General features: G+C 37.7%; 1 protein-coding gene and 1 pseudogene across 2 annotated transcripts; both read right to left on the bottom strand.

Moving 5' to 3' along the window:
• Positions 1–209: 209 nt before the first annotated feature.
• On the bottom strand, positions 210–3853 carry LOC114362477 (uncharacterized; annotated as a pseudogene).
• Positions 3854–7565: 3712 nt separating this feature from the next.
• Positions 7566–10988, bottom strand: LOC114362470 (uncharacterized). 2 transcript variants are annotated; one of them, XM_028317903.1, is made up of 5 exons: positions 10933–10985; positions 9478–9628; positions 8933–9128; positions 8395–8612; positions 7566–8304 (listed from the first exon to the last, which is right to left on the bottom strand). In XM_028317903.1, the coding sequence occupies exons 2-5, from the start codon at positions 9599–9601 to the stop codon at positions 7577–7579; spliced, it is 1266 nt and encodes a 421-aa protein (XP_028173704.1). In that variant the 5' UTR covers positions 9602–9628; positions 10933–10985; the 3' UTR covers positions 7566–7576. The 2 variants fall into 2 exon arrangements, with proteins under 2 accessions (XP_028173704.1, XP_028173705.1); XM_028317904.1 differs by having other exon boundaries at positions 7577–8304; positions 9478–9638; positions 10933–10988.
• Positions 10989–12053: the final 1065 nt, after the last annotated feature.

The raw sequence follows: 12053 nt of genomic DNA, 5'->3' as shown, positions 1-12053 counted from the left end.
CAAGTTCGCACATTCACGTCCATAGCACCAGAAGAGCCCTTAAGTAAACTATGTCCTACAGTGGCTCATTGACAATTGAATGATTGAATCACCTCAATCATGCTAAGCTGTAAAATTAGAGGAAGAAGGAAGAAGTTATTTTATGTTTTTGGTAGGTTTATTGAATGTTGTAAAGAGAGTAAATATAATTTAGGCACATAAACTTTTAATTTAATTTGCTCTCTAAAACTACAGTGCAAATATTACATTTTCGTCATTTGATCAATAAAATATTTACTATTTACATAACCGACTGCAAAGTAGTGAACGCCGAATAGATCGATCTGAACACAGGCATCAGACATGCGAAGCTTAGAACAGCTATGCCTCCAGCAGACAGCCTCAAGTTCTTCTGTGCGTTCATCAGCATGAGATACACCGTTTTCATATTTGTGAAATCGAATCTCTCCCATTTGCAACTATACACGGCTCTTTCAAAAGTGCCACAGGCATCTATTTATTTATTTATTTATTTATTTATTTGGGTAAAAAAACAGTATTGAAGTACAGTAGCAAATAAATAGTAATAATATACCAATATTATCTAAATTCAACACCAGCATCATTTACCACAGTTTAGATAAAACAGTTAATTAAACTTGTGTTGAGAGTGGTCGTGGTAAACACTTATTACGTAGGTACAGGCGGTAGCACATCGAAGGAGACACTGTGGCATCTTCTGCGGCTGTCTAAATGCCATTTTGCGGCAAAAATCGCATGTAGACAACCACATCCATCATACCAACAAATATTTAAATGATGTTCTGCAACAAAAATGTATAGTCCGATGTGCCATCGCACTGACTGCATTTTTGATTTTTTTTTTTTCTTTAATATTAATTTAAGTATTTAGGTTAGTAACAACAGAGTGTAGGCATATTAACAGATTCAGGTAAGTATAGTGAGAATTATTTAGTACCTAGTTATTTAATTTTTAGCGTTAAGAGTCGCATCTCAAAATAATTTGAAAATTATAAATAACTAGAAAAAATCGAACCGCCCAATCGTGGGTTCAATTCCCGCCCTAGGCAGCTCGACTCCCTCAAGCCATTCATAATATTTAGTACCTAATCGTATAATTTTCAATTAATTAATTAATATCGAGGTCCGACTATGCTGTGACACAGGTACGTTCATTTATAGTCCCTGCAACCCACGAAGGCGGGCGAGCCTGACCCGTGCGTGCACGCGTACATGAACTTGTCGATAATGTGATGTCTATCAACACTTTTGAAAACGAGTCACCACACATGTAAAGCCCACCCGCCCCCGCGAATCGCAACAACCTTACTTAGGATTAACTAATAATATCAGTTTCACGATTTGACACATAAGTTATGTTTCGAAAGTTGCAAAGCAATATAAAGACATTACGATTAGTCAGTCAGTCAGCGCCACGAAGCGTTTCTATTAGAAGTTTTTTGAATTTACTAGGCCTCTCTGCCATTATGTCAATAGTGTTAAAGAGTTGATTATATGTGTGAACAAGTCGATAACCCTATATATCTATAACCCTCTGGCCAGTGAGACAGTCCATCCCAACTTGGATTATAGCAAACGGTACCTCCATATGAGTATTCTCCAATCCCCCAAGGAGTTCTGCGATCAATCCTACAGATAAGATGCAGAATTCAAAAGCAAAAGCTCCCCTGTAGATGTCTTCTACCTGTTGCAATAAGTTAATACTAGTGGTGTGCCCTTTTATGATGTCTTTTAGTTGATATTTGATTGACTCGTTAATAGCATCATATTTTTCTTTCTTCTCAGACTCTTCTTCATCGATATCGTCAATGGCATTGTACTCAAGTTCAGCATCGTCCCAAATATTCAAAAGTTCCTCGCTGAGGGCTAAGAGCTGTGCTTCTACGTAACCGCTGATGATAGTGAGAAATCCAGCCACGTGGGAGGGAGGTCAGGTAGCAAGTCAAAATGGAACCCCAAGCGCAAGTAAAGAAAGCGATTTCATAATTGGGCGACTCCAATTGCGGTTCCAAACCTGGAAAAGTCAATGTAATGTAAGTTAATGCTCATCATCATCCTGTATCCATGCAAAAAGATAATTTAAATGGTAATTACGTATGTAATTTTTACAGCAACTTCACACCGCAGTTACTTGTCTGCTAGAGGCTTTAAAATAGGCAATAGAACAGGTCACTACTTTAACTCGTAGAAAAAATTAGTACCGTAAAGTACGTAAAGTATAAATACTTCTTCCATAGGCACTCGGCCAGGCATAAGCAGTGGCTTGAGGATGTACATGACGCCATTCCCAACCACGATGACCCAGTAGATCAGCGCACGCTTTTTGACCCTGCGGAGGACTTGCAGCAAGTTCTTGGAGATACGCGAGCCAGGGGTGACAAGAGAGTCGTATTCGAGGTACTGCTCTACGAGACGGCGAATTTTCTCCCTAGAAAAATATCCATGATTCAAATTTTCGCTGGCAGTTGTTCGGTATATCATTTCTACGGCCTTGATTTGGATGAACTTGGCGAGGCCTATCTGGCTGGTGAGGCCGAGCGGGAACACGATCATGATGACGACGACGATGCGGCGCACGAAGACAAACCAGATAGTCGAGAAGAAGTACGAGTTCATGTAGCAGAAGCCTATCATCGGCGTGGTGTACATTTTACTTGCAAAATAGGCCCTATTCATACTACTTAGGATCTTACAGCTTAACGTGCTGTCGTACCTATAGACACAGGTATAGATGAACTTGGCGAAGCCAATCTCGCTGGTGATGCCGAGCGGGAACACGATCATGGCGGCGGTCAGGTCGGCCGTCTCGATGCAACGCACGAAGACAAACCAGATCATCGAGAAGAAGTACGAGTACATGTAGCAGAAGCCCATCATCGGCATGGTGTAATTGTCGTTGCAAAATAGCCCCTATTAAAACTGCTTAGGATCTTACAGCTTGACGTGCTACCGTGCCTATAGACGTAGGTATAGATGAACTTGGCGATGCATATCTGGCTGGTGATACGAGCGGGAACACGATCATGATGACGACGACTATGCGGAGCACAAAGACAAGAAGAAGTACGTGTACATGTAGCAGAAGCCTATCATCGGCGTGGTATACTACATTTTTGTTGTAAAATAGCCCCTATTCAAACTACTTAAGATCTAGACGCAGGTATAGATAAACTTGGCGAAGCCAATCTCGCTGGTGATGCCAAGCGGGAACACGATCATGGCGGCGGTCAGATCGCCCGTCTCGATGCATCGCACGAAGACAAACCATATCATAGAGAAGAAGTACGAGTAGATGTAGCAGAAGAAAATCATCGTCGTGGTGATGTAGATGATTGACGGGACACCTAGGATAAAAGTCAGAAAGGTAATTGGTTTTCTAGGCTTTTAGGAATTCCTTGTGTATTGATACTTAACTTATACGTGATATCGAAGCTATTACTGCAATGTGATTTTGATTTTTGTGATTTCGTATTATGGACGACTTCCAGCAAGATGAATGAAGATGGCAGTTGACAGCAGCAGGCTGATGATGACAATGGTCTGGCCGCGCTTTGAATTATGTCTTATCTTGGGTGAGTGGTCATGATGAACAATAATTTTTATTTTTAAAGAATTTACTTCATGTCAACCTTTCGACCAAGCAGAACATTGGAGTAGGCAGGCAGTGCATTAAGGATGATGTTGCAAAGAAATAATATTCAGTCCAATAGATAATTGTAATTTACTAACGGCCTGTAAACCTATTGTCGATGTTGAGCCCGACGCCTCGCAGCATGACAGCCACGTTCCATAGCATGGTGGGTAGGTCGCTGTGCCCTAGACCAAACCACATTTTACCTGTTTTTGAATAAAGTGTATTGAAAAGTCCAGTGAGAAATAGAGCAAATGTGGCTTACTAATATCTATTTGGAAAGCTTCTAGCACACATCACTAACGCAGAAAACATTTTTCAATTCTATATAATTATACACTAATTTTGTTTTATCCATATCCTTTATCTTTGTCTCTTGTTGTTTTCTTATATTGCAACTTTACTGTTTGAAAATAAATGATTTGTCTATCGCTTAGTTAGAACATTACATTGTTAGAACAGCGGTTTATTTAAAACTAGCTGACCCGGCGAACTTTGTTCCGCCTTAATGTCAATAAATAACGGGATAAAAAGTATCCTATGTCCTTCTCCTGGCTCTAAACTACCTCCCTGACAATTTTCAGCTAAATCGGTTCAGCCGTTCTTGAGTTATAAGCGAAGTAACTAACACGACTTTCTTTTATATATATAGATTATTACTAGCTGACCCGGCGAACTTTGTTCCGCCTTAATGGCAATAAATAACGGGATAAAAAGTATCCTATGTCCTTCTCCTGGCTCTAAACTACTTCCCTGACAATTTTCAGCTAAATCGGTTCAGCCGTTCTTGAGTTATAAGTGGAGTAACTCACACGACTTTCTTTTATACAGGCTGTCCCAAAAACAATGGATAACCCTGTAACCATCGATAGGCCTCGCCATGGTCTCCCTAACGTCCAATTTTGACCCCCGTAAAAATATCACCGTTTTCAAGATTTTTAAGTTTTTGTAAATTTTTTGAAAATTGCCCCTTGCGATTACTTTTTCTCATGCCATTTCTACAAATGAGGATACTTTTCAATCTAGTTTTTTTCCTTATCAAAAGGGATAGTTGGGCTATCAAAAGAAAAGATTAAAGTTCAACAAACTAGTTTAAAAGTATGAAAATTTTAAGAAATTGCAGAGAAGAAGGAAAAATTAATTCATTGTCTTGCACTTTTGATCAGCCGTCGTGTAAAAAAAATGTAGGAAGACCATCGTGCCCATTACCTTAAAAACTTCCTTGGTTAATTGAGATTCTAAAAAGGTATCACAAGCCTATGTATTCTGTATTATTTTTATCTTATGGCTACTTGAATAGCAACTAGTATGAAAACTGCAAAAATGAGTTTTTCTCGTAATAGTTAAACTAGGACTGCATAGTGGCATTAAATACAAATGGATAATTTTTAGCGTAGGAATTTTAATAAAGCAACATTTTATCATCATCATCATCATCATTTCAGCCATAGGACGTCCACTGCTGAACATAGGCCTGTAACCCAATGATTTTCATAATGACCGCTTGGCAGCGGCCTGCATCCAGCACCTTCCTGCTTACCTTTATGAGGTCGTCGGTCCACTTTGTAGGTGGACGTCCTACGATGCGCTTTCCGGTACGTAGTCTCCACTTTAACCCTGCTGCCTCAGTTCTGCAAACTACTGTGCCCTGCCCATTGCCACTTCAGCTTGCTGATCCGTCGAACTATGTCAGCGACTTTAGTTCGTTTACGGATCTCCTAATTTCTGATACGGTTTCGTGAAGAAACCCGAGCATAGCCCCTTCCATAGCACGCTGTCCAAAAAATCCACGTTTCCGAGCCGTGTATTATCACGGGTATCTGTCTATAGGCACATTTATAAGGTTTAAAACAAAAATTAAGTAATCACAAAAACGCAGAACGGACGGCCAATGGGGCAACAGGGTTCAAGTGGAGACTACGTACCGGAAAGCGCATCGTAGGACGTCCACCTACAAAGTGGACCGACGACCTCATAAAGGTAAGCAGGAAGGTGCTGGATGCAGGCCGCTGCCAAGCGGTCATTATGAAAATCATTGGGTTACAGGCCTATGTTCAGCAGTGGACGTCCTATGGCTGAAATGATGATGATGATGATGATAAAATGTTGCTTTATTAAAATTCCTACGCTAAAAATTATCCATTTGTATTTAATGCCACTATGCAGTCCTAGTTTAACTATTACGAGAAAAACTCATTTTTGCAGTTTTCATACTAGTTGCTATTCAAGTAGCCATAAGATAAAAATAATACAGAATACATAGGCTTGTGATACCTTTTTAGAATCTCAATTAACCAAGGAAGTTTTTAAGGTAATGGGCACGATGGTCTTCCTACATTTTTTTTACACGACGGCTGATCAAAAGTGCAAGACAATGAATTAATTTTTCCTTCTTCTCTGCAATTTCTTAAAATTTTCATACTTTTAAACTAGTTTGTTGAACTTTAATCTTTTCTTTTGATAGCCCAACTATCCCTTTTGATAAGGAAAAAAATTAGATTGAAAAGTATCCTCATTTGTAGAAATGGCATGAGAAAAAGTAATCGCAGGTGGCAATTTTCTAAAAATGCACAAAAACTAAAAAATCTTGAAAACGGTGATATTTTTACGGGGGTCGAAATTGGACGTTAGGGAGACCATGGCGAGGCCTATCGATGGTTCCAGGGTTATCCATTGTTTTTGGGACACCCTGTATAATAGATATATATATAGATAATACTTACGCAGTTTTCTTATTTCTGACGGTATTACTAAAATTGGTCTATGCAAACCTATTTTCGATCAGTGCTGCCCTTTCAATATTAATGAAAGCAAAACAATTGAGGGTTAAAACAATACGAAAGTTTGTTACGACGAGTCGACGATCAATGTACTCGTGTATTAATTAAATAATAATATGATTGATTTTAGTAGAACTGTTTTAAGTAGGACCGAAATCTTTTGACACGGTAACTTGAACGAGTCTTGGTATGAGTAACTTTTTATTAAGGACTTTTTTGTTCTGTGTCTAACTTAAATTAGTTTAACTGGTTCTATAAATGATTTACGTTAAACTCAAACATTTATTTGCATAGAATAGGTATTATTATTAAAGAATACTGTGGTTTTATATTTACTATTTGTTAATAACAATGAAACAGTTCTATGATGGACGTAACTATGTTGTCAACGATCAGACAAGTGCACGAATACAATGTCAATATCTACTTGAGTCCAATTAAGTAGATATTATAATAACTGTGCATTACATTACTAAAGTGAAGTGTGAATGGTGTTTAGTTATGTGCTAATTGGCACATAATAAGCAGACAGGTACTAACGATGTCTCTTAATTGGTGTCCGCACTCCGCACAAAATTGTTCAATACATAATTAATGTCTAAATTAACAGGAGTGAGAGAATTAATTTAATTGGTTCAGGCATGCATTCTGATAGTTGACAAATTTTGAATTTGTAACACTATTTGCTGTTATTCTCCTTAAACACAAAACACCTTTTTATTCCATTAAAAACATTTATCAGTGGTAAGTAAAAAGTAAAAGTCGAAATTGATTAGTTCAAAATTGAGATTGCACTTAACATACGAACTTTTAGTAGAGGTTTAATAGAATATTATTAATTATTATTTATATTCATTTACACTACTGATAAATTAATTTGAAACTAACTGAAAAGGACTGAAAATGTAGTTAGAAAAGTCGATTTTAAAAGAAAATATCACTCTATTTCAACCGACAGGTAAGATTAAATTAGACAGAAAAATATTGTATAGAATTTCTGAAATGGAAGAAAGTTTCCTTATTCCAATGATCTGTTTAGTGTCGTGAATGATTGAACACTGGTGTTATTTTTTAAAGAATTTATGGAACAGTAAATACATTAAAACATGTCATACATTATCTACATATTGATTTACTATAATATTTATTTGTTCATAGTGGTCCTCAAAGTAGTATACGCTGAATAAACGGACCTAAAAACCATCATCAGGGAGCTGAAGCTCAACGTGGTGACCCCCCCAGCAGACAGCCTCATGGTCTTCTGCGAGTTTTGCAGCATCAGCAGGATCGTCTTCATGTTGGCTACATCGAAATTCTCCCATTTGCAGTCGTACACGGCATCCTCGAACGCCTTGCTTGCATCCATCACTCTTTGACCAGTCAAGCAGTCCATAGCAACTTGCATCAATGCAAAAGGAACCTCCAGGTACGTGTTTTCAAGACCACCAAGGAGTTCGAAGATCAAACCAAGGACGAGAATTCCAAATTCAATGGCAATCGCCCCTCGGTATACTCTTTCGACATGGTTCAACAGATTTATATTAGTCGTATGGATTTTTATCATTTCGTGCAACCGCTTCTTCACATATTCATTGACGATCTTTTTCTTTGTTATTTGCTCGCTGTCGAGGGTTACCACAGGTCTTGTGGTGTCTAAATCAAACGTGCGATGGTCCAGGTAAAATTGCTGGGCATCGCTCCAAAGGTTAAGCATCTCCTTGCTTAGAGCCAGCATCTGGCCCTCCGTGTAGCCGGTGATGATGATGAGGAAGGCGGTGATGTTGGCCGGGAGGTAGCAGGTGAAGAGTACCCCTGCAGTCATCAGGAGGAATACGATCTCGTAGTTTGGTGACTCGTAGACGGGATCAAATCCTGTTCAAGGAAAAATATTATTATTGTTTCATTCAAAGTACTAAATAGAAATTTCAACATAATATAGGAAAATTTAAGCATAATAACAACCATAAGGGGTAAACAGATCTTCCATAATGTGTCTTCCAGATATTAGCATAGGCTTCAACACGTAGACTACCCCGTTCCCCATGATCACGATCCAGAAGATCATGGCTCGCTTCTTCACGTTCCTCAGGGTCTTCGTCAGGTTGTTGGCAAACCGACTGCCGGGCTTCACCAGGGCATCACAGTCTAGGTACATGTCTACAAGCTCCCTCACCTTATTTCTGGAAAAAAGTTTTTGAAACTTTGGAAAAAGTTTTTGATTTGGAATAGGTTTTGCCTCATAAGAAAACAGCAATTTGTAGCTTATACTGTACTTTGTATTTGATACTGGTTCATAATAAATAATCGTTTTAGATTTAGAATAAGACAAGTGCCTCAAATAAGAAGATAAAGAGCAAGAGCGACGGAACATAAAATTTGGAAAAATAAGTTAGAATTTGTTCGTTTCAGCCACATAGACTTCTTCAGACCAGTCCTACGCTTCCAGCATCCAGGTACTTCCCAAGACCTTCACCTGAAGGTTAAGTTTATGTCATATTACCTGTACAGAAACATATAGATCAGCTTTGCAGTCCCAATCTCGCTGGAGATCCCCAGCGAGGCTACCACCATGGCGGCCACGAGGTCGCCCGTCTCCCGGGAGTGCCAGAACACGAACCAGGCCATCGAGATCAGGTAGATGTAGAAGTAGCTCGCCGCCACCAGCGCGAAGATGATGTAGAAGATTAATGGGATACCTGAGGAGTTATAGTTTATGAAGAATAAATGAGCCACCCACTAATTTCCCAATATGGTAAGTAAATGCTGGCTTGTGTGTAGTTTGTCTAGTTAGGATGATAAACCTGTTCACTAAATTCCTATTTATTTTCGCCTTGAAGAGGCCCAGAATGTAGTGTTCTCAGAAGATATTAGCAGGCAGTGAATTCTATTAAAGGCAGATCTCTTGTTTTGCTGATTAATAACACAATTCAGGGAAAATTCTTGCACGTATATTATATTCAGGCTTTAGACAAACGAAACTAACATTGTGTACTATGACTGTATCGAATCAAAATCTGTAAAGGAGAGTAACGAAGTGGCACTCACGCTTCTTATATCTGCTGTCGATGTTGAGCGTGAGGGCCCGCAGCATGAAACTCACGTTCCACAGCATGGTGGGCAGGTCGCAGTAGCCCAGCCCGAACTTGCGGATGGTGCTCCATAACGACATTTGAAGTAACGAAAATGCTCCTCAAATCTAAAATAACCTTAAGGATTACATTTTTAAAGGAATTGCAGTAAGATTGCAAAGGGTTGCTCCACTCTACCCAAAAAATGTTAGTATGGAAAAATGAATTTTCGTGAAATTTTCCATACAAAACGCTAATTTCATAGGTAAGGACCGAAAGAGTTGTGCGTGAAGTCATTGAAATTAAAAAGTACAAGAATTTCAATCGGGAGGACGATTTCAAACTCTCTACCACTTGGAATCCAGTGATTAATAGTTTTAAGTCTTGCTTAATTTCGTAGTGGAATCGAAATACGGACGCACCGACGGCATCGCAGAATAGGGACACAATAAGTGTAATGTGTGACGGTACTTGGAGAAGAAATAATGACATTGGGGTAGAATTAGATGATTCTACCCACTATACCGATCGCGCACTCGACGCTCTAGCACTCTAGTCAGCCTGTGACCACGGTTGGTGCAACTCGGTCGAAACGTCAGGCAAATACAGGTAATATTTCAGGATTACTAATGCTTGGCCAAAAAACGTTTCCCAAATTATCACATCGCAAACGTTTCCTAAATTTACATGAACAACTGATTTCAAAAACAACTTATTGCAAATATTTAATTCGCAAATGTCGTTTTTGGCATAATTTTGTTTAGCAAAGTATGTTTTGCCAAAAATGTTTCATTTGGCAAAAATATTTCACGATAAACTATTTACATAACAATTTGATTGGTGCATAAAATGAAATACAAATTAGCTTGTGGTTATTATTTTGTTTAGTGGGTAGTTAATATTTGTATTCATATTTTTATTCTTTTTATGGAAATTTCCAAATCATTAATTAACAATAGAGGTTATTCTAGCGCTCGGCGGCCGTTGCCGTAAAGGGTCACTGTTCTAACCTAACCTAACCTACAATTTTCTGCAATACCTACTTTTTGCAACCATACTATTTTCTGCTATCTCTTTGTTTTACCTAAAATTCTTGTGAAAACCACGATCATGTGCCTTATGCTTTGATTTGTGGGTAACGGTGGGTAAGTATGTGAAGTGTCAATTTGACCAAATAAATTATTTGGGATATAATATTTGGCAAAATAAAACATTTGCTTTATAAAAGTTCATGTACTTGTATATTAATTAAATAATATGATTGATTTTAGTAGAACTGTTATAAGTGACACCAAAATCAAATTTTGTCACGGTAGGTACCTAACTTGAACAAGTCTTGGTTGGTATTTTAGTTCTGTGTCTAACTTAAATTAGTTTAACTGGTTCTATAAATGATTTACGTTATTCAAACTTAGTATTGTTTTATACTTACTATTTAATAACAATGAAACAGTTCAATGCATGGACGTATGTCGTCAACGATCGGACAAGTGCACGAATACAATGACAATCTACTTGAATCCAATTATGTATAATATTATAATAATTGCACATTACATTACTGAAGTGAAGTGTGAATGGTGTTTAGTTATGTGCTAATTGGTATATAATAAGCAGATAGGTACTAACGATGTCTCTTAATTGGTGTCCGCGCAAAATTGTTCAATACATAATTAATGTCTAAATTAATAGGAGTGAGAGAATTAATTTATTTGGTTCAGGTATGCATTCTGATAGTTGACGAATTTTGAATTTGTAACACTTATTGTTGTTGACCGCCTCTTTCAGATTTAACATCAAAAATATTTTAACAGAGGTAAGTGAAAATTCATATAAGTGAAATGGGGGATTTTTGAATTGTGAGTGAACTTTCTCTAATACTATTTTACAAACTTTTAATCGAGGTATAGTATTACTAATTACTTAAATTACACTAATGATAAATTAACTGATAGAGAGCTTTTATAACGTATTGAAACTGCCAACTTATTACTGAGTTTGTTCCGGCGTTTCTTCTCAGCACTTGCCATATGTTTGTCTCGAAGCGCTGGTAGGGCCCAAAAGATAAGGAGACATGTAAAGTGCCCCATAAGGGCTACCTTTTTCTTTTTTTATTATTTTCTATTGACGTTCATAAGTGCCACTTGTGGTCTAAACTGAATAAATATTTTTTGATTTTGATTTTTTTGATTGATATAAACGATTGCATCCTGTATATTGTGTATCGGGCTACTAGCGAGTACCAATATTTATTGCGTCTGGATCTTTTATTTAATATCATATTTATTTACTCCGGAAGTCGCGAAACAAGAAGAAAATGTTTTATTACTTGGTTATTATTAGTTAGCGTCGTGTACCTAACAAAAGGATGCCTAGACAATAAGGAAAGCTTTTTACTTGGCTATTGTTCCTGAAGCCGAGCTTAGCAGATAAAGTATTAGTTTCTTAATCATAAATCCAAGCACATTTTTTTACATTTTCAGTCTAGAATATAAGGCTAATTTTCAGGACTGAAAATGTAGTTAGGTAAGTCGGCTTTAATAGAAAATGTTA

The sequence above is a fragment of the Ostrinia furnacalis genome, unplaced genomic scaffold (genome assembly GCF_004193835.3).
Source record: "Ostrinia furnacalis isolate ACB-3 unplaced genomic scaffold, ASM419383v2 OfSCF6522, whole genome shotgun sequence".
Lineage (NCBI taxonomy): Eukaryota > Metazoa > Arthropoda > Insecta > Lepidoptera > Crambidae > Ostrinia > Ostrinia furnacalis.
Note: the sequence above shows the minus strand (reverse complement) of the source record. Positions and strands in the feature narration are given on the sequence as shown.